At 42.5% G+C, this 18,943-nt stretch overlaps 1 protein-coding gene across 3 annotated transcripts in view; it reads left to right on the forward strand.

Moving 5' to 3' along the window:
* The window catches only part of PHTF1 (putative homeodomain transcription factor 1), a 272,612-nt gene that overhangs the window by 14,979 nt on the left and 238,690 nt on the right, over window positions 1-18,943 (forward strand). For all 3 annotated transcript variants that reach the window (XM_044283480.1, XM_044283481.1, XM_044283482.1), the window contains exon 2: window positions 1,114-1,206. In XM_044283480.1, the coding sequence (XP_044139415.1) occupies window positions 1,162-1,206 (45 nt within the window). In that variant the 5' untranslated portion in view covers window positions 1,114-1,161. The remainder of the gene's footprint in view (window positions 1-1,113; window positions 1,207-18,943) is intronic.

Genomic DNA, 18,943 nt, shown 5'->3' on the forward strand with positions numbered 1-18,943 from the left:
CTCGCATCCAATCAGATTAGCAAAGAGCAAAAAGCCTAGAGCACTGCACATGAACGTACTATTTCCTGGGAACTTGGAATCTGGGCACTTTTTTAACTGCTCTCCCCTTCACCTATATAATGCTGTTGCAGTGTGCTGGCCCACCGGGGAGGTGTGGGGGAGGTGGAGAGGATAGGAATGGTAGCTGTGGCAATGAGGGTGATCATAGTCCTCACGGTGGCTAACCCTGCTCAAGTGCTCTCCCAGGTGTGTGCAGTGCTGGAAGGGGCACAACTCTTCTTCCTCTCAGGGTGCACTCTGGATTTTTGGGTCTCCTGCCTAGAGGTGGCTGAGGTGCCCTTGGTGTTGGATGATCAGTGGGGTGCAATGCAGGAGAATGGAGACCCAGGTCGGATATAGAGAACAGTGATAAGGCCAGCTTGGTTATAGTAAAATATGGTCTTTCTTTTACTGAGTGGATGAGTGGAATATCTCATAAATGTCAAGCTGGGGCTACCCCGTTTAAAAGGGCATCTATCAGCAGCTTTGTACCTATAAAACTGGCTGACCTGTTGCATGCTGAAGGCTTTTATGTTGATCCCATGTTCATAAGTACTGGCATTGCTGAGAACTTTTAATTTATGCAAATTAGCCTCTAGGAGCAACCGAGGCATTGTAGTCACATGTAGAGGCTCTGCTTTCTCTTTAACTGCTGTGCCTTCTGTACTTTGATTGACAGAGCAAGGCAGGCACGATTACGTTTTCACTGCCTGGTCCTGTCAATCAAAGTGGAGACTGTGTGGCAATTGCATAGAGTGCAGAGCCTCTAGGTTTGATGTCAATGCCCAGTGCTCCTTTCAGCTCATTTGCATATATTAAAGCTTCATTTCTGCAGGGAAAAACGGTGGTGACCCATGTCTCACAGACAGGCATCGCTAAGAGGACTCTAACGGCACCACAAATCTCAATATCCTGAACTTTTCAATGATTTTGGGCCATGGACTGAGCTTGTGCCTAAGTTCAACCTGAGATTTCATGTTTGTCTGAAGAAGTGGAAATATGCTGAAATGTGGAGTTTTTTTTGTCATTTTGTTCTTTGTTTTTATATTTACATATCTATTTTCTTATGCTTAGGATCTTCCTATGTTTTTGAGTCAGAAGTTCCAATGAAACCATAAAAGCATGGCTGCTGAGAATAGAGACGCAATATTCTGGTATCAGAAGAAAGTAAGTATCTGATCCATTTAACAATCATATGTAATAAATCTGCCCCGGTGAGTGTAGATTATTATCACTGTATTCACACCACATTTATGAAGCCACTTTTTCTGACATGAGCAAATGTTTTGGAACAAGTGGCAAAATCTCAGAACTGCATGCTACGTGACCCACGCTTTAACTTCTTCTGATGGGGCATGTGGAAAGGGACTATCGTTAAAGGCTATGCACACCTTTTGTTTGATGTTTTATTGTTTATTTGCTTCAATGCAAAATTAAGCAAATTTCTTAATGGTCTTCATTATTAATTTCCTACCAGTTTGCTGCACTGTATGATTAAGTTATGTATCTGGCTGTCCAGCTTGTGAGGGGGATGATCTGCAAGTACTCATACCCACCCCATTAAGTGTGCAGATATTGTAATATCAAGACTGTATTACTTTGTGACAATTTTACCCACAGAGTTCAGGCACTACCTGGTGTCTAGATTTGGAGTTGGTGAACCATTGCCTTAAATGTGTTACCATTCCTGTGTTAGTTGTTTACAACATTGTACTGCAGGAGTTGGAAGTGTCAGTCAGAAGGGACCATTACTGGTGTATTGTGTCAGATTTGATGCGGTACACTGTGGAATTAGAAGCACTACATGGTAAAGGTTGTAGGTGGGGTTTGACTTGCTTCCAAAAGTGTGTGTGCAGTGAGCCGATGGGGGACTGTGAGACCTGCTGTGAGTTATGACTGCGATCTGAGCCTAGGCAGTCACCGAGGAGCGGCAGGGGTGGGCTGTGGATGAAATACCAGGGAGTGACTGAAACCTGAGGAACATTGGAGTCCATTTGGCTGCTGAGTGAGAAAGGAAAAGTTAGGCCTCTTTCACCCTGTACACAAGTATGATTATTATGTTTTTGGAAGACTATTGGATAAAGATACCATTGTTATGGTGGGTGCCGTGCATGTGTTCTTTTCTACTACATATATTACTGGATCTGCTATATGCACTGAGCACCACCAATGAGAATGATAGCTGCACTGGACATGTTGTTCTACTGATGGTTTGAGGTGTAGTGCCGATCTCTGTCTTGTTTAATGACTATAATAATGACATATGAAAGAGGCCCCTTGACACTGTCCAAACATTTGGTACATCATTACTAACAAGCATTCATATGAACACTTGCTATCTACAATCTGCAGGTGTAAAGGTGCCACCAATTACCAAAACGTTCATTCATTGGGTAATTGGATCTTTCATGCGGTCACCTAAATAATTGTTTGCCGACAGCAGATTGTGCTGTCTAAACAGCACTCTGCTGCCGGCAAACAATGATTCTGTATGGGGATGAGCAATGGCATTAGCATTTACATAAAGCAGTCTCCTCCACTAATGATCAAGTGATTGTCAGAATGTAGCGCTTGTTGAGTTGAGCGGTGAAAAAGGGTGTATGGAGAGAAAGGTCCTGCAAGACAAACTCACAGAGGTGAAAGCAACTGCAGAGGATAGTGAATCTGAGAGATCATCGTAAGAGAACCAACGGTCACATACTGTCTGGAGCACCATTGAGGCTCCTATAAATTATGAACAGGACTGGTCAATGGCTAAAGTAATTTAGACTGGGAGCATGTGTGTGTGTGCGCTGTAAGAGTAGAAATCATCTACAAAGCACACTAGCAGGAATGAACTCCAACAAGACACATCAGTAATCTTTTTTTTAAATATCATATGTATGAAAATAAAGCTTTATCAAATATCATATAATATTCAAATTACAAAGTTCCAACAAAATTTTATAAAAGTCCACCGATCCAAAAATCTGTTCGCTTGAATGGAGCTTAGCACCGCCCATGCTAGTTGATACTAGTCGTGACGTCACTGGGCCAGCGGTAAACAGAGCGAAAGCCGCAGCGCTGCTGAAGTGCCGCTGCCTTCTCAAACAGCTGATCGGTGGGGGGTCCCAGGTGTCGGATCCCCGCTGATCAGATGCTTATGATCTATCCAGAGGATAGATCATCAGTTAAAACAAAGTGCAGAACCCCTTTAAGAAAAAAGCATAGATGTGGTAGGCAATAACAAGTGCTCGGCGGCACTAAATCAGGTGCTCGGCGGCACCAAATCAGAAACCATATGTCCTACCACAATCTGGGGGGTTCCAGTGCACATCCATGAAACAAAAACCATCTATCCCTGGGCTAGATGATGATGTGGTATTAAAGGACAGGGTGGGCAAAGAACTGTCCCTGATATTGCCCGACAGGGGGGTGCTATTCTGGCCCTGATAGCCTAACCACAGACAACCCACCCTGATAAGAGCGACCCTGTCCGGAACCTTACCCTATATAAAAATGGCCCTAGTAAACCCCTAGGCCCCTGACTTCCAGGTGATCACTATATAGATCTATGTGTTTTTGACTCATTATAAAAGTATAAGTATATCGCACCGCTCTATGTATCACACACATATCGATAGCACACAGGGATTTCCATTTTGAGGGATATCTTTTCCATTCACACATCCGCAAAATGGGTCCGCATCCGTTCTGCAATTTTGCGGAACGGGTGCAGACCCATTCATGTTCAATAGGGCCGGAATGTGCTGTCCGCATCCGCATTTGCGGATCCACACTTCCGCATCTCTGCTTCCGTTTCCTCCAAAAAATAGAACATGTCCTATTCTTGTCCGCAATTGCAGACAAGATTAGGCATTTTCTATTATAGTGTCGGTGATTTGCGGTCCACAAATTGCGGAATGCACATTGCCAGTGTCTGTGTTTTACGGACGCGTGAATGGACCCTCATAGTAAAATAATTAAACGTTACGTTTTATCTTTATGTATATTCTAATGGATTGCATTCCTTGTACAATGTTATGATATACTTTCTATGTTAGAAAGTATATTATAGTGCATTTGTATTGTGTGCGGTTCTGCTGCGATACTGCAGGTATATAGAGGGACAAGCGTTATTGGAACAAATAATTTCTACTGGTGTGATATACCAGTCACCCCCCAAAAAAACTGATTGAAGCGGGGTGTTATATACCAATATACTTTCTTTATAGTGCATTTGGGTACTGTATAGTGCATTTGCGCACGCGTGTACACGAAAATTATATTGCCGATATTTCGCATTGAAAAAAATAATAAATGGAGATCACAAATTCAAATAATACATCTGGTATGTCACTGTCCATGTTGTGGGACTATTTGTGCACTTCTAGTAATTATTTCTTGGCTGCAAATATGAGCTGAAGGTTTTTCAGGTTCGCCTGCCATTAAAATGAATGGGACCCGCCGCAAACTTGCGGTTCACGAACATTTGATCACGCAATCGCGTTCGCGAACTGTCCCGGCATATGTTCGTCCATCACGTCTCATACAGCCAATGCATTCCAATACAGAAGTATTGGAATGCATTGTAAAGGGGATCAGCCCCCCAAAAGTTGAAGACCCAAAGTGGGACAAAAAATAAAGCGAAAAAAAAGTTGAAAAAAATTAAAACTTTCAAGTAAAAAAAATAAAAAAAGGGATTTTCCCTAAATAAAGTATTTTTATTTTTTTTAAAATAGGGAAAAAAAGAAAAGTATACATATTAGGTATCACCGCGTCCATATCAACCGGCTCTGTAAACATATCACATGACCTAACCCCTCAGGTGAACACCATAAAAAAATAAGAATAAAAACTGTGCTAAATAAACCATTCTTTTGTCACTTAAATTCTCTAAAAGTACCAAGCGATCAAAAAGGCGTATGACCGCCACAATAGTACAAGTCTAACCGTCACCTCAACCCACAAAAATTGAGCTCCTACCGAAGCCCAAAATATAAAAAAAACTATGGCTCAGAATATGGAGACACTAAAACATATATATATATATTTTTTTTAAATGGGGTTATTGTTTAAAACTTAAGTAAATTTAAAAAAGTATACATATTAGGTATCACCGCGTTAGAACCTGCTCTATAAAAATATCACATGACCTAACCCCTCAGGTGAATACCGTAAAAAAATAAAAATAAAAACGGTCTAAAAAAAAATATTTACATCACAAAAAGTGTAATAGCAAGCAATCAAAAAGTCATATGCACCCTATAATAGTACCAATCAAACCGTAATCTCATCCCGAAAAAAATGAGCCCCTACACAAGACAGTCGCCCAAAAAAAAAAGAAAAAAATACGGCTTTCAGTATGTGGAGACACAAAAAAATATTTTTTTTCCAAAAAGGCTTTGTTATGTAAAACTGAAACAAACAACCCAAAAATTTTTGGTCATATTTGGTATTGTCGCGTCCGTAACAACCTGCTCTATAAAAATACCACATGATCTAACCTGTCTATACACTTTCTATAATATCAGTGTTTTCTTATGCTACAAGGTTGTTTGGGCCCCTCAGGCTCCTGGGCCCGGTAGAGACTGCTACTTCTGCACCCCCTATAGCTACGCCCCTGGTTATAGATGTTAATATGTAATTTGGGTGCTATTACTTGTGTGGTATCCCACTCGGTGAGGAGGACCACACCCTGACTGTAATTTACCTTCTCCGGTGGATTCGTATGTTGCGGTTGTTAGCGTCCCTTCTGGATTTTGTATTGGCCGTTCAGGTATCTTCCTTCGGAGTCCCACGTGGGTGTGACGTCACCTGTATGGCATCCCACGTGTCTCTGGTTCGTTCGCGATCGCGTGGCGATCTTTTTATTCCAGTAAAAGGGGGAAGGTAGTTGTTGGAAGCGCTTCCAAACTGTTCAATGGTGTCTATCCAGTGCTATTATGGCGTGTTTGTAAAGTATTCACCATACGCATATTGAAGGTCTAAGCTGCCTCCTTCATCAGTGGTTACCCGCTGTCACCTGTATGGCGTCCCTTGTGTCTCTGGTTCGTTCGCGATCGCGTGGCAATCTTTTTAATCCAGTAAAAGGGGGAAGGTAGTTGTTGGAAGCGCTTCCAAACTGTTCAATTGTGTCTATCCAGTGCTATGATGGCGGGTTTGTAAAGTATTCACCATAAGCGTTTCGGAGGTCTAAGCTGCCTCCTTCATCAGTGGTTACCCACTGTCTGCCATTGTATTGGCTTCTATACCCTGTCTGTGAGTACGTTGAAAAGCTGGACTGGATTTCGTTGTGTGTATGTGGTGGACCACATAATGTTAATTTTCCTTTTCTTTCTTTCTTTTCTTTGTTTTTTTTTGGTTGGATAGAGGAAGCAAGCTTTATGGTTGTGGGGAATTGCTGTTGTAGTTTTTAGATGAAGATTTGGATAAAATTTTCATAATTTTGTCATTTGTGCGTTACTGATGCCTTTGTGCGGTACCTCTGCGTTTTTTCTGCTGCTGCGTGTGTGTTTTTTGTGGCTAGTTTTCATATTGTGCTCCTGGATGTGTTCCATGTCTTGGATGTGTTCCATGGGGTAGATTTCACTGTGTTAATGTGGTAAATCGTGTAATGTCAGTCTTTTCTGGCTTCTTTTCTTCTCTTTTGGATTAGATAGTTTGGGGAGTTTGTTTTATAATTACTAAAGTTTGGTATTGTGGTATTTGGATTAAATTTACATAATTCTATCACTTGTGCGTTAATGTTGCGTTTTCTATATAATTTGACCAGTATTGTTGCATTATTTATATTGTTAGTGCGTTTTTTGTGTGTGGTTTGCACATTATATGTCTAGATATTTTGCATGTTATGATTGCTTTTGAGGAACCTTTCTTTGGGGGATTTTGAATAAATATACGCTGACAGTATAGAATTTTTACTCTATATATGTTGACAGTGTAAGAGGGAGTTGTGTGAGTCTCTGTCCATGGATAGTACCTACATTGTTTTTGGTGAGTGTAGATACAGAAAGTGCAGTGTTGCGGAGGTCAATGGTGTGTTTGGGTTAGAGGCAGGGGCGTAGCTATAGGGGGTGCAGAGGTAGCAGTCGCTACCGGGCCCAGGAGCCTGAGGGGCCCAAAGACCCTTGTGCCACATAAGACACTGGCATTATAGAAAGTGCATGCTGGTCTCTTTACATCTCTGGCTGGAGGGAAGGGGTTAGGTTAAAAATTTGGCATGAGGGGGTGCCCTTTCAATGTTTACCTCAGGCAGCAGGAAGGCTACGTGCTCCCCTGCCCCTTGCCAACAAGCACTGAGGGAAGGGGGCCCAAGCTGAACTCTTGCATCAGGGCCCATGAGCAGGGGCGTAGCTAGAAATGACTGGGCCCCATAGCAAAAAAAATTTATGGGCCCCCCCCCCCTCCCGGATCTCCCACCCCCACATTACCTCTCGGACCTCGCCGCCACATCCGCAACTCCTCATGCACTTGCGACAGTTACGCGTAGGACTGAGCATAGACAGTTGGTCACTGGCAACGCATTTGTGCCAGTGTAGGAAGTGTATGAATCTAAATGTCTGTGTATTAAAGTAGGACTAGTCAGAACTGCCGCCCAGACTGCGGGACCACTCCAGGGGTCAAGTCCTGGGAAAAAAGTGTGGGAACTCACCCAAGATCCACTGCCACCCCGACCCCCCCCCCCCCCCCCAAAGAAAAAAAAAAATATATATTTTGCAGAAAATTCAGTGCAACATAAACAAAAACTGGAATTTGCGCTATATGTCTGTTCAGACATAATTCGTCTCTTTCATATTACATGCTTCCCTTATATATAATTTACTTACAGTTCTGAAGACTCAGGGGTGCTGACTGGCTTGGTCTCAGGGGTGCTGGCAGGCTTGGCCTCAGGGGTGCTGGCAGGCTTGGCCTCAGGGGTGCTGGCTGGCATGGCCTCAGGGGTGCTGGCTGGCTTGGAAGAAGGAGTGTGGGAGACTGTGAGGCCTTTTTTCTACAAGCTGCTCCGGAAAAAAAATATTTTTCATTACACCTCAGGTCAGACCACCAATCAGACCCTCAATGTTAATCAGACCTCAGATCACACCTCAGCTCAGACCCCAATATGAATGACCCCCAATCAGACCTCAGATAAGAGCCCCATGCCTATCGTCCACCAGCAAGGCAGCTGGCACGAGGAACTCCATGTTATTGGTCAGTTAATACATCAGGGACCCCCTGGCATGGGGCCTGGGCATAGCTAAGTGCAAACTGGGTGATCCATAAGCAGGACCGGGTGGCTGCCCTCATCCACCAGCCCGTCCCTAGGAAATCTCTCATCAGATGTGAGAGCAGCAGCGATCGATCAGCCAGGATTAATGTGCACAGTGGGAGGCCCCTCCTTAGGCAATTGACAAACTGCCCCCCCCCCCCTCATTCTTAGGCAAGTGACAAACTCAGCTCTGCTACATCTACAATGAGCAACTACAACAAATGTAATGCCAAACTGCAGTTCCTCTATGTGATGCCTTGGATAGCTTCCACTGGACCCACAGGCTGTGTGGGTCCAGTGGAAGCTATCCAAGGCATCACAAGGAACTGCAGTTTGGCATTACATTTGTTGTAGTTGCTCATTGTAGATGTAGCAGAGCTGAGTTTGTCACTTGCCTAAGAATGAGGGGGGGGCAGTTTGTCAATTGCCTAAGGGCCGCTTCACACGAGCGGATGCCGTGCGTGGCATCCGCTCCGTGAAAGAGTGCCAAGACCCGCTGCAGACTGCAGAGGCACGGAGCAGTAACATGACTGTTAATGCTCCGTGCCTCTCTGTGATCTCTTTACTACGAAATCACAGTTGTCACTGTGATTTCGTAGTAAAGAGATCACAGAGAGGCACGGAGCATTATCAGTCATGTTAATGCTCCGTGCCTCTGCAGTCTGCATCGGGTCTTGGCACTCTTTCACGGAGCGGATGCCACGCACGGCATCCGCTCGTGTGAAGCGGCCCTTAAGGAGGGGCCTCCCACTGTGCACATTAATCCTGGCTGATCGATCGCTGCTGCTCTCACATCTGATGGGAACTGTTAGGAGGCACTGGGGTGACTTTGTAATTGCTCCCTATATAATTGAGTTTGTCTGCTAATAGATCAGGGCACCCAAAGAGAAATCAGATTACGCAAACCAGCTGCTGAAGAATAAGGGGCCACACAAAGGGGCCCATCCAAGCTGAATGACAGATGTAAAGTCATTTACCTGAAGGGCCCCTTACATATGGCAGCACCTTGATAATTCTGACCCATTGTCTAGCAAACTGACAAGGCTTTAATGAAGGGACATTAGTGCTCCGGGGCAGACATATACCATAGCTGCAACTGGTGCAGCTGCATAGGGGCCCTGCAGGCATTAGGGCCACCCGGCCACAGGCCAGCTCAAAAGTAGCATATGTTCCCTACTGTCTAACTTCCCCTATGCTTTCCGGGGACGTGGGGGCCCAGAAGCCTCCTGACAACTAACAGACACCAGTAATAGAAGTGGCACATTGTAGATTTTGCACTGGGGCCACGGAGCTTCTGGTTACACCTTACATATGCATCTGTAATAGAAAAGCCTCTACAGTCAGTGAGTCACTCACTTGCCGCGCGCTGCACACAGCAGCTTCCTCTTCCGACCGCAACTGAAGGCTGAAGCCGCTCCCCCTCCTCACTTCGCCTGGCCCTGCCCTGCACAGTGTGCGTCACACAGGGCTCGGCTCTCAGCCTCCGCTCCGCCCCCTGTCCTGTGAATCTGATTTCAGACAGTTATCAGCTGCGCCTGCGGGCCGCGTTCTCCTGGCTTGAGGCGGGGGCCCCGTGGGCCCCCCTGACTTAGGGGCCCGGTCGCAATTGCGACCGCTGCGACCCCTATAGCTACGCCACTGCCCATGAGCTTTTAGCTACGCCCCTGGTTAGAGGAATAGGGTCATGTTACAAGATGGTAACATTGTGTCTTCTTTGAGTCTTATCTTCACAATATGATGCCCAGGTATATTTCAGATTAAAATCTCTTTGGGGGACGGTGGTGTGTTACATGAGTGTGTTACATGGATAGATGGTGTGGATGGTGTCTATTTGAGTTTCACACCTTCTTTTAGAAGAAGCGCATATACGCGCGAAACGGCTGTCGCTTACTTGCTGTATCTGCAACCCTTGCACCCCCCTCCTGCCATGGAATAAAGTTACCTGCCTATCATCGGTGAGTGCTGCTCGTTTTGTTCTCTTCTCCTTTGTATCATCTTTTAGGTGCTTGTTCTGTGCATTTACCTACATTTGTGAGCAGTGTGAAGGACCTTAATATAGGTCTGTGTAGCAGATTGTCATAATTAGAGTTGAGCGGACACCTGGATGTTCGGATTCGACAGGTTCGGCCGAACTTCACAAAAAAGTTTGAGTTCGGAACCCGAACTTGACCCTGAACCCGAACCTCATTGAAGTCAATAGAGACCCAAACTTTTGAGCACTAAAATGGCTGTAAAAATGTAATGGTAAGGGCTAGAGGGCTGCAAATGGCATCAAAATGTGGTTAAGAGCATGGCAAGTGCTCTGCAAACAAATGTGGATAGGGAAATTACTTTAGATAACATAAAATACGTAAAAATAAAAAAATTATAATCTTGATCTAAGAGGACAAGGTCCATATGGAGTAGGAGGTTGAGGAGGCGGTGGATGTGGCGGTGTAGGTGGAAGTGATGGTGGAGGAGGTAGCCTACACTGCTTTTTGGTTTTAAATTTATTTTTATTTTTTTAATTAGGGTACACCGCTAAACATTGGGAAATATAACCTGTGATAACTCCCTCCAGTCGTGCTAAACATGCATTCAGACAATACACTGGCTGCAGGGCAGGCCAGCACCTCCAAGGGGTAAAGGGCAAGCTCAGGCCATATACCCAATTTGGAGACCCAGAAGTTGCAAGGGCTGACCCCTGTCAGTCAGTTCGTGTAGGCGTGTGCATACTTACTGGCCCACCATGTCGCACGTCCCCGTGATGTTCATGATCCAATTTGATATCTGCTATATCAACTTTCGATGTTCTTTTATGCGCCTACCATGGTGATCACGGGTGGCAGGGAATCAGGGTTCCAGGCCAGAAATGGAGCGTGAGAAAGAGAGGCCACATCCAAGGGAGGATAATTTTTTTTTAATTTAAAATTATAGAGCGGAAATATGGGACAAAGTATTAAAGCTTAAAAGTGGGACAACTTTTTAAAGTTTAAACATTGAATGAAAGGATATGTCGCGCATCAATTAATTAAGAATTTCTAAAATTTTATTCCCTGTCAACTATGCATAGCAGGGGTTTCTATCCAGCAAAATTTGAAAAATGTCACCTGACAATGTAATTGACGATTTTTAAAAAATGTATGTTCCTGTCACCTATGTAGAGGTTCCCCAGTGACATCCATTTGGACATCTTCTCTATCAACTTTCGATGTTCTTTTCTGAACCTACCATGTTGATCACGGTTATCAACGAATCAGGGTTCCACGCCGGAGATGGAGCGTGAGAAAAAGAGACCAAATTTAAGGGAGATAAATTTATAAAAAATTTTGGCGATCGAGCGGAAATATGGGAAAAGTTATTGAGGCGCAAATGTGGGACAAAAAACAGAAGCCCAAATGTGGGCCAAAAGAGTAAAGCGGAAATGTGGGATAAAGTATTGAGGCGCAAATGTTGGCCAAAAGAGTAAAGCGGAAATGTGGGACAAAGTAATGAAGCACAAATGTTGGCCAAATTAGTAAAGTGGAAATGTGGGACAAATTATTGAAGTGCAAATGTGGTACAACTTGTTAAAGTTTAAGCATTGAATCAAAGGAGGTGGCGAGCATCAATTAAAGAAGAATTTCTGAAATTTTATTCCCTGTCACCTATGCAGAGCAGGGGATTATTCCCATCTAAAATTGTATAAGGTCAACCCAAGAATGTAACAGAAAAATTACAGAAATGTATTAACTTGGTAGAGTAGGGGTCTATGACAGAAAAATAATGTTTATTGTCCCCCGAAAATGTAAAAGAAAAATTATAGAAATGTATTAAGCTGTCAACTAGGTATATTACACCCAAAAATGTGTGAATTTCACCCGAAAATGTAACTGACAAATTGTGTTTTGCACAAAAAAAGGTGTTTTATTAATAAAAGAATAAAACCCCTGCATATAAAGAGTGTATCTCACATGCCCTGAACGACACTAGGCCACATTTAAAGATTTGTGCCCAAAATGCCTTTATTTTAAATAACTGAATAGAACACCTGTATATAAAGGGTGTATCTCACATGCCCTGACCCACACTAGGCCGCAACTAAAGATTTCTGCCCAAAATGGCTGTATTTCAAATAACTGAATATAACCCAAATATATAAATGGTGCATCTCACAATGACATCTGCAGCAAATGCTGCCAAATAATTTTTGTTTGCCCAAACGGGTGTTTGTTTAATAACTGAATATGACAGCAGTATATAACCCTGGAATTTCAAATGTCTTGATGCTGCAAGGGCGCAACAATTGTGTATTTTGCCCTAAAAAAGGTGTTTTATTAATAGAAGAATATAACCCCTGTACATACAGTGTGTATCTCACACGCCCTGACCCACACTAGGCCGCAATTAAAGATTTGTGCACTAAATGGCTGTATTTCAAATACCTGAATAGAACCCCTGTATTTAAAGGGTGTATCTAACACGCCCTGACCCACACTAGGCTGCAATTAAAGATTTGTGCCAAAAATGGGTATGTGATTAATAACTAAATATGACAGCAGTATATAACCCTGGAATTTCACACGTGCTGACGGTGCAATGCCAGGAAAATTGTGTATTTTGCCCCAAAAAGGGTGTTTTATTAATAGAACAATATAACCCCAGTATATAAAGGGTGTATCTCACACGCCCTGACCCACACTAGGCTGCATTTAAAGATTTGTGCCAAAAATGGGTATTTGATTAATAACTGAATATGACAGCAGTATATAACCCTGGAATTCCAGACGTCTTGATGCTGCAAGGCCAGAAAAATTGTGTATTTTGGCAAAAAAGTGTGTTTTTAAAAACCCAGAAAATTATGGCTGTATTTCTAGCGTAAATTGCACACTGACAACCAGATTATTAGTGCTGTTTTTCAAGCTTGGATTTCAATGTCACAAAAGCTCAGATGCAGTGCTAGTGCACTGAGCTTGCATAAAATGGCCGCAGCCGCCGCCCACCTAACTGACTTATAAAAGTTTTTTATAATTTTTTTTCGAAATTATTGCATAATTTTGTTTTTACATTGGCCTAAGCAGAATTTAATACGTGATTGAAGTATTTTAGTTTTTTTTTTTATGTGTTGTTTGATACATTGTCCAGTTAATAATGAGTGACTAAACAGGAAATACTAGGGATGCATTTGTGATAAAGGATGCACAGAAAACACAGGTGTGTTTTTGTAATCACTGTGCGTTTTTGACATACAAAGCGATTGTGAAGTCCAAGTGATGATATGTGACCCCTTTTTGTAAAGTATGTTGAACAATTTGTGTGGTTGTAAATGAGTCGATTCAGATCAGGTGCCTAATGTGACCAAAGTTCCAGAATGCTTTGCTACAAGGAGGGTATTTAAGGATAAGTGATTCTAGTAGCTGTCATTGCCGCTGAGAAAGGGGCTTGATCCCCGAAACGCGTACGGTTCATGACAGCACAGGACTTCACTATGGAATATTGAGGTGACAATAGCATCAGGCATCCCACCCCTCGGACCCCCTGTGAACGACATCTGATTTAAAGATCAATATATACGGTCCGGATTCTAGGACCCTGCACATCACCAGCCTTTCACAGAGCAGCACTTCACCAGCCTTTCACAAGAGCAGTGTGTATTACGTGAGACATAGCTAGGTCACATGGGACGCCGCATTTGAGACCTGCTAACCGCTCGGGACGCCGGGTGAGTTTAAGCGGCTGCTGCTGGATCAGTCCACAGGAACAGAAGAGGGGTAAAGTACTCTGCCCTATGGGGCTTATTTGAAGAGTTTATACCAGTGATTCTTATTGCATGCAGATGCCTGAACGGGTGATCTAGTGCGGACAATCATAAGTGACACAAGCACCATCTGGCGATTATATTTAGTGTGGACATTTACGATTGACGCCGACCTGGCGATAATTTATGGTCACAGGGCTGACTGAGTATTACATGGACATATGTTTTATATTATATGTATGTAGATTTTATGAGTTTTATGCCAATGCATTAGTTTTATGCAAATACATTTAGGATTATTGATACCCTGCCTTGAATGTGGTCAGATATTTGAGTGCCCTCCAATTACTTTATTCATTTCCTAGTCATAATATATTAATATGATATAATAAATTATAGGGAAATTCATGTATAGGGGTGGAAGGTTGTCAGTATGGAAACATTATATTGTGTGATCTATATATTGTGATAGTGGGCATATTTCATGCAGTGGTCTTCTTTTGGGGAACAGTGGTAGGGTAGGGGTATGTTTGTAGAACTGTTCTTCTATTATGGAAGGAAGTGTGGCACACCTTTCTACTAGAGCCAAAGACATTGCAGTAAGAGGTTTTATACATACAATTCCCCATGTGATCTACATGTTATGATGCCCTTGTGGGAAAGTGTATGCCATGCAGACATTGTTACAATTGGTGAACATGGATCCACTGTGCCAGGCACCCGAGTGGTAGGCTGTTCACCCACGAGGATCAGGTACATTGGAATGGAGCACCAAAGGAATCAGGCTAACTTATAGCCAGGAACAAGCTGAGGTCAAAGTCCAGGAAGGCAACCATCAGTATATCAACAGGCAAACTGATTATAGCTCAGATAGCAAATTAAAGCAGACTAGAAGGATCAGGCAAGAAATGAGAGAGAGAAGCAGGTATTTATAGGGATGCTGATTAGTCAGTTAGGCTACATTCACACGACCATAGTGTTTTGCAAAAAACACTGATACCGGCCCGTGTGCATTCCACAATTTGCGAAACGCACATGGCCGCCACTATCATAGAAAATGCTTATTTTTGTCCGCAATTGCGGACAAGAATAGGACATGCTCTATATTTTTGCGGGGCTGTGGAATGGAACTGCGGAACGAATGCGGACTTCATACGGTCGCGTGAATGATACTTTAGTCAGCAGCTGGACAGCAACACATAAAGCAAGAGAAAGAGTGTAACACCTGCAGTGCTGAACCTCAGGTGAGATACACTGAACTAAGCTTCTGTTCACACATACAGTCGTGGCCAAAAGTTTTGAGAATTACATAAATATTGGAAATTGGAAAAGTTGCTGCTTAATTTTTTATAATAGCAATTTGCATATACTCCAGAATGTTATGAAGAGTGATCAGATGAATTGCATAGTCCTTCTTTGCCATGAAAATGAACTTAATCCCAAAAAAAACCTTTCCACTGCATTTCATTGCTGTCATTAAAGGACCTGCTGAGATCATTTCAGTAATCGTCTTGTTAACTCAGATGATTAGAGAGGGCTCACCAGCTGCTCAAGAATGGTATGGGTGCTCCTGCAAGAGGATTCACCCAATCCTCGAAAAAAATGGAAACAAGAGGATAAAGTAGTAGGGCACACTACCAGTTGATACCACAAGGAGAATTGATATAAAGTATTTATTCGTTGTAACATATATTATTATCAAGCACACTAAATTACTTAAAATTATTGCTATAAAATACTTAAAACATATAACATCCTTAAAACATATATCATCCAATAGTGAAAATTTATAGGAAGCAGTCTCTCTTAAGGGTTAATTGACCCAAACAATGTCTCTGGCAGGGGTAAAGAGATTAATCAATTGAGATTATTTTGAGGATAGTCATTTAAGGCATGTGTGGTTTTAATTACCACTTGCCAAAAAAATCGCACCAGTACCGCTGTAATACCGCTGCCTATTTGTAGACATGAACCGGAATAATTTTACTCACTGTTTCAGATGATACCGGTTTTAGTTTCTCACTCGTGGCGTCCCACGTATAGTAGAGATCTTTATAGGCTGCGGTGCGATACGATTTATCTTGCTGCGGTGCGATGCGATTTCTCTTGCTGCGGTAATGGGATCTTCGGTGATCGTATGTCGCTGTGTTTTCCTGGAGATCACCTGGTAACAGATGTCCTCAGTGCGGTTCAATTCCGCAAGGTTAGTTAACACCAGGAGAATGATCTCAACAAAGGACAGCAGATATCCAGCTTTTCCTCGTAACAGAGCGAAAAAACACCGATCCCTTTCTTGAAGCGCTTTATATCCTTAGGTCCTGTACTTTGGTCTCATGGGATTAATTACCAGACGTGTTTCGGAGTGGACTACAACTTCTTCAGTGGTTTCAACAGGCAAGGATATTGTGGCTACTAAGATTGCACCTCAATCAACAATTTAGAGGATCATCAAGAACTTCAAGGAAAAAGGTTCAATTCTTGTTAAGAAGGCTTCAGGGCGTCCAAGAAAGTCCAGCAAGCGCCAGGATTGTCTCTTAAAGAGGATTCAGCTGCGGGATCGGAGTGCCACCAGTGCAGAGCTTGCTCAGGAATGGCAGCAGGCAGGTGTGAGCGCATCTGCACGCACAGTGAGGCGAAGACTTTTGGAAGATGGCCTGGTGTCAAGAAGGGCAGCAAAGAAGCCACTTTTCTCAAAAAAAAAAAAAAAAAACATCAGGGACAGATTGATCCTCTGCAGAAAATATGGTGAATGGACTGCTGAGGACTGGGGCAAAGTCATATTCTCTGATGAAGCCTCTTTCCGATTGTTTGGGGCATCAGGAAAAAGGCTTGTCCGGAGAAAATAAGGTGAGCACTACCATCAGTCCTGTGTCATGCCAACAGTAAAGCATCCTGAGACCATTCATGTGTGGGGTTGCTTCTCATATTCATGGCTGTGCCCCAAAACACAGCCATGAATAAAGAATGGTACCAAAACACCCTCCAACAGCAACTTCTTCCAACAATCCAACAACAGTTTGGAGAAGAACAATGCATTTTCCAGCACTATGGAGCACCGTGCCATAAGGCAAAAGTGATAACTAAGTGGCTCGGGGACCAAAACATTGACATTTTGGGTCCATGGCCTGGAAACTCCCCAGATCTTAATCCCATTGAGAACTTGTGGTCAATCCTCAAGAGGCGGGTGGACAAACAAAAACCCACTAATTCTGACAAACTCCAAGAAGTGATTATGAAATAATGGGTTGCTATCATTCAGGAATTGGCCCAGAAGTTGATTGAGATAATGCCCAGTCGAATTGCAGAGGTCCTGAAAAAGAAGGGCCAACACTGCAAATACTGACTCTTTGCATAAATGTCATGTAATTGTCGATAAAAGCCTTTGAAATGTATGAAGTGCGTGTAATTATATTTCACTACATCACAGAAACAACTGAAACAAAGATCTAAAAGCAGTTTAGCAGCAAACTTTGTGAAAACAATTTGTGTCATTCTCAAAACTTTTGGCCACGACTGTACACACCGAACAGACAGATCAAAATCAGGCTGAACGAGCACTGCTCATCAATTTGTACATTTGTAGAGAGAAAGAAACAGACTGAGGATGTAGACAGCAAGGAGGATGAAAAACAAAAATATGTTTGGAGAGACAACTGTCTCCCCTTTTTAAATAAATCATAAGAGTTTTGGTTTGAGATTTAGAATATTAAGCTGGTCATGTACATACCTGTAAGATAGTTGTCAGCCGTACACTTTTTGGTGGACGGCTATCTCTCCCTATCCTCCTGTACATACTGTATGCATGATCGGCTCAACCAAACATGCATACGTAGTGAATAGAGAGTGGGGAGAAAGCTGCTGGCAGCCACCTCTGTCAATGGCTTATTTCCTCGAGAACAAAAAGATCAGGCAGTTGAAATCCAACATTAGATATTAGATTGTTGGCCGAACCCTCTGAAATCAGTGGCCAGCATAGATATAATGTGTATGGCTAGCTTTAGAAGAGGTAGAGGTGTCTGAAGTAGAGTAGGCTATGAAGCAACTTCTCCTAAGATACGTTTTCAGAATTTTCACTATGGAATCACTGAGCCTAGAATAATTAAATCAAAATGTATAATTTGAACCACTTCTGGTTACCACAGGTATTTAAAATTTTGGGGAAATATATTTATTTATTTTATGCACTTATATAGCGCTACTATATACCACAGCACTTTACAGACATTAGCATCCAACTGTCCCCTATGGGGCTCACAATCTAAGATCCCTATCAATATGTTTTTGGAGTGTTGTAGGAAACCGGAGTACCCGGAGGAAACCCACACAAACACAGGGAGAATATAAATTTGAGGCAAATTAATATTTTGTTATTTTATATATTTTATTGCGTTTTCATATAAAACACAAAAGATGAAAGTAATAACATCCATATAATATAACAAACAATAAATAGTACAATCACTGAAAATAGTGCCTGTAAAAAGCTGTATGTTATCACAATATAGCATATATTATATTCTCCATACAATGTTAATAATCAAATAATAGACTAGAGTAAACCAGCTTATAATAGTCGTTCAGGTGAAAATTATTTGGTTAAATAACTTTCAGTCTCCCTAGTGCATCCTTTATATCTTCCATTAAATACCATTGAGTCAATGTAAAAGGCATCATTATTTGTTTAAGCTCGGATCCAGGATTTTACTGCTACCAATCTTTCATGTACAGCAGTTTTTTTTAAATTGGGATATCAGTTGTGATGTAGCGGGAATGTGAGCTGACAGCCATTCCATCAGGAGACATCTTTTGGCTATCATGAGGATTGCATGGGAAATCAGGGTAAGCAGGGACATTTTCCCCTTCAGAACCCTATGGGCCAGATTTATCATTAGCTCAAGTCAGAATAATGGAGTGAAAAAGTCGCAAATTTTTGCCCAATCGCTTAAACTGCGCAAAAA

Source organism: Bufo gargarizans, chromosome 3 (genome assembly GCF_014858855.1).
Source record: "Bufo gargarizans isolate SCDJY-AF-19 chromosome 3, ASM1485885v1, whole genome shotgun sequence".
Lineage (NCBI taxonomy): Eukaryota > Metazoa > Chordata > Amphibia > Anura > Bufonidae > Bufo > Bufo gargarizans.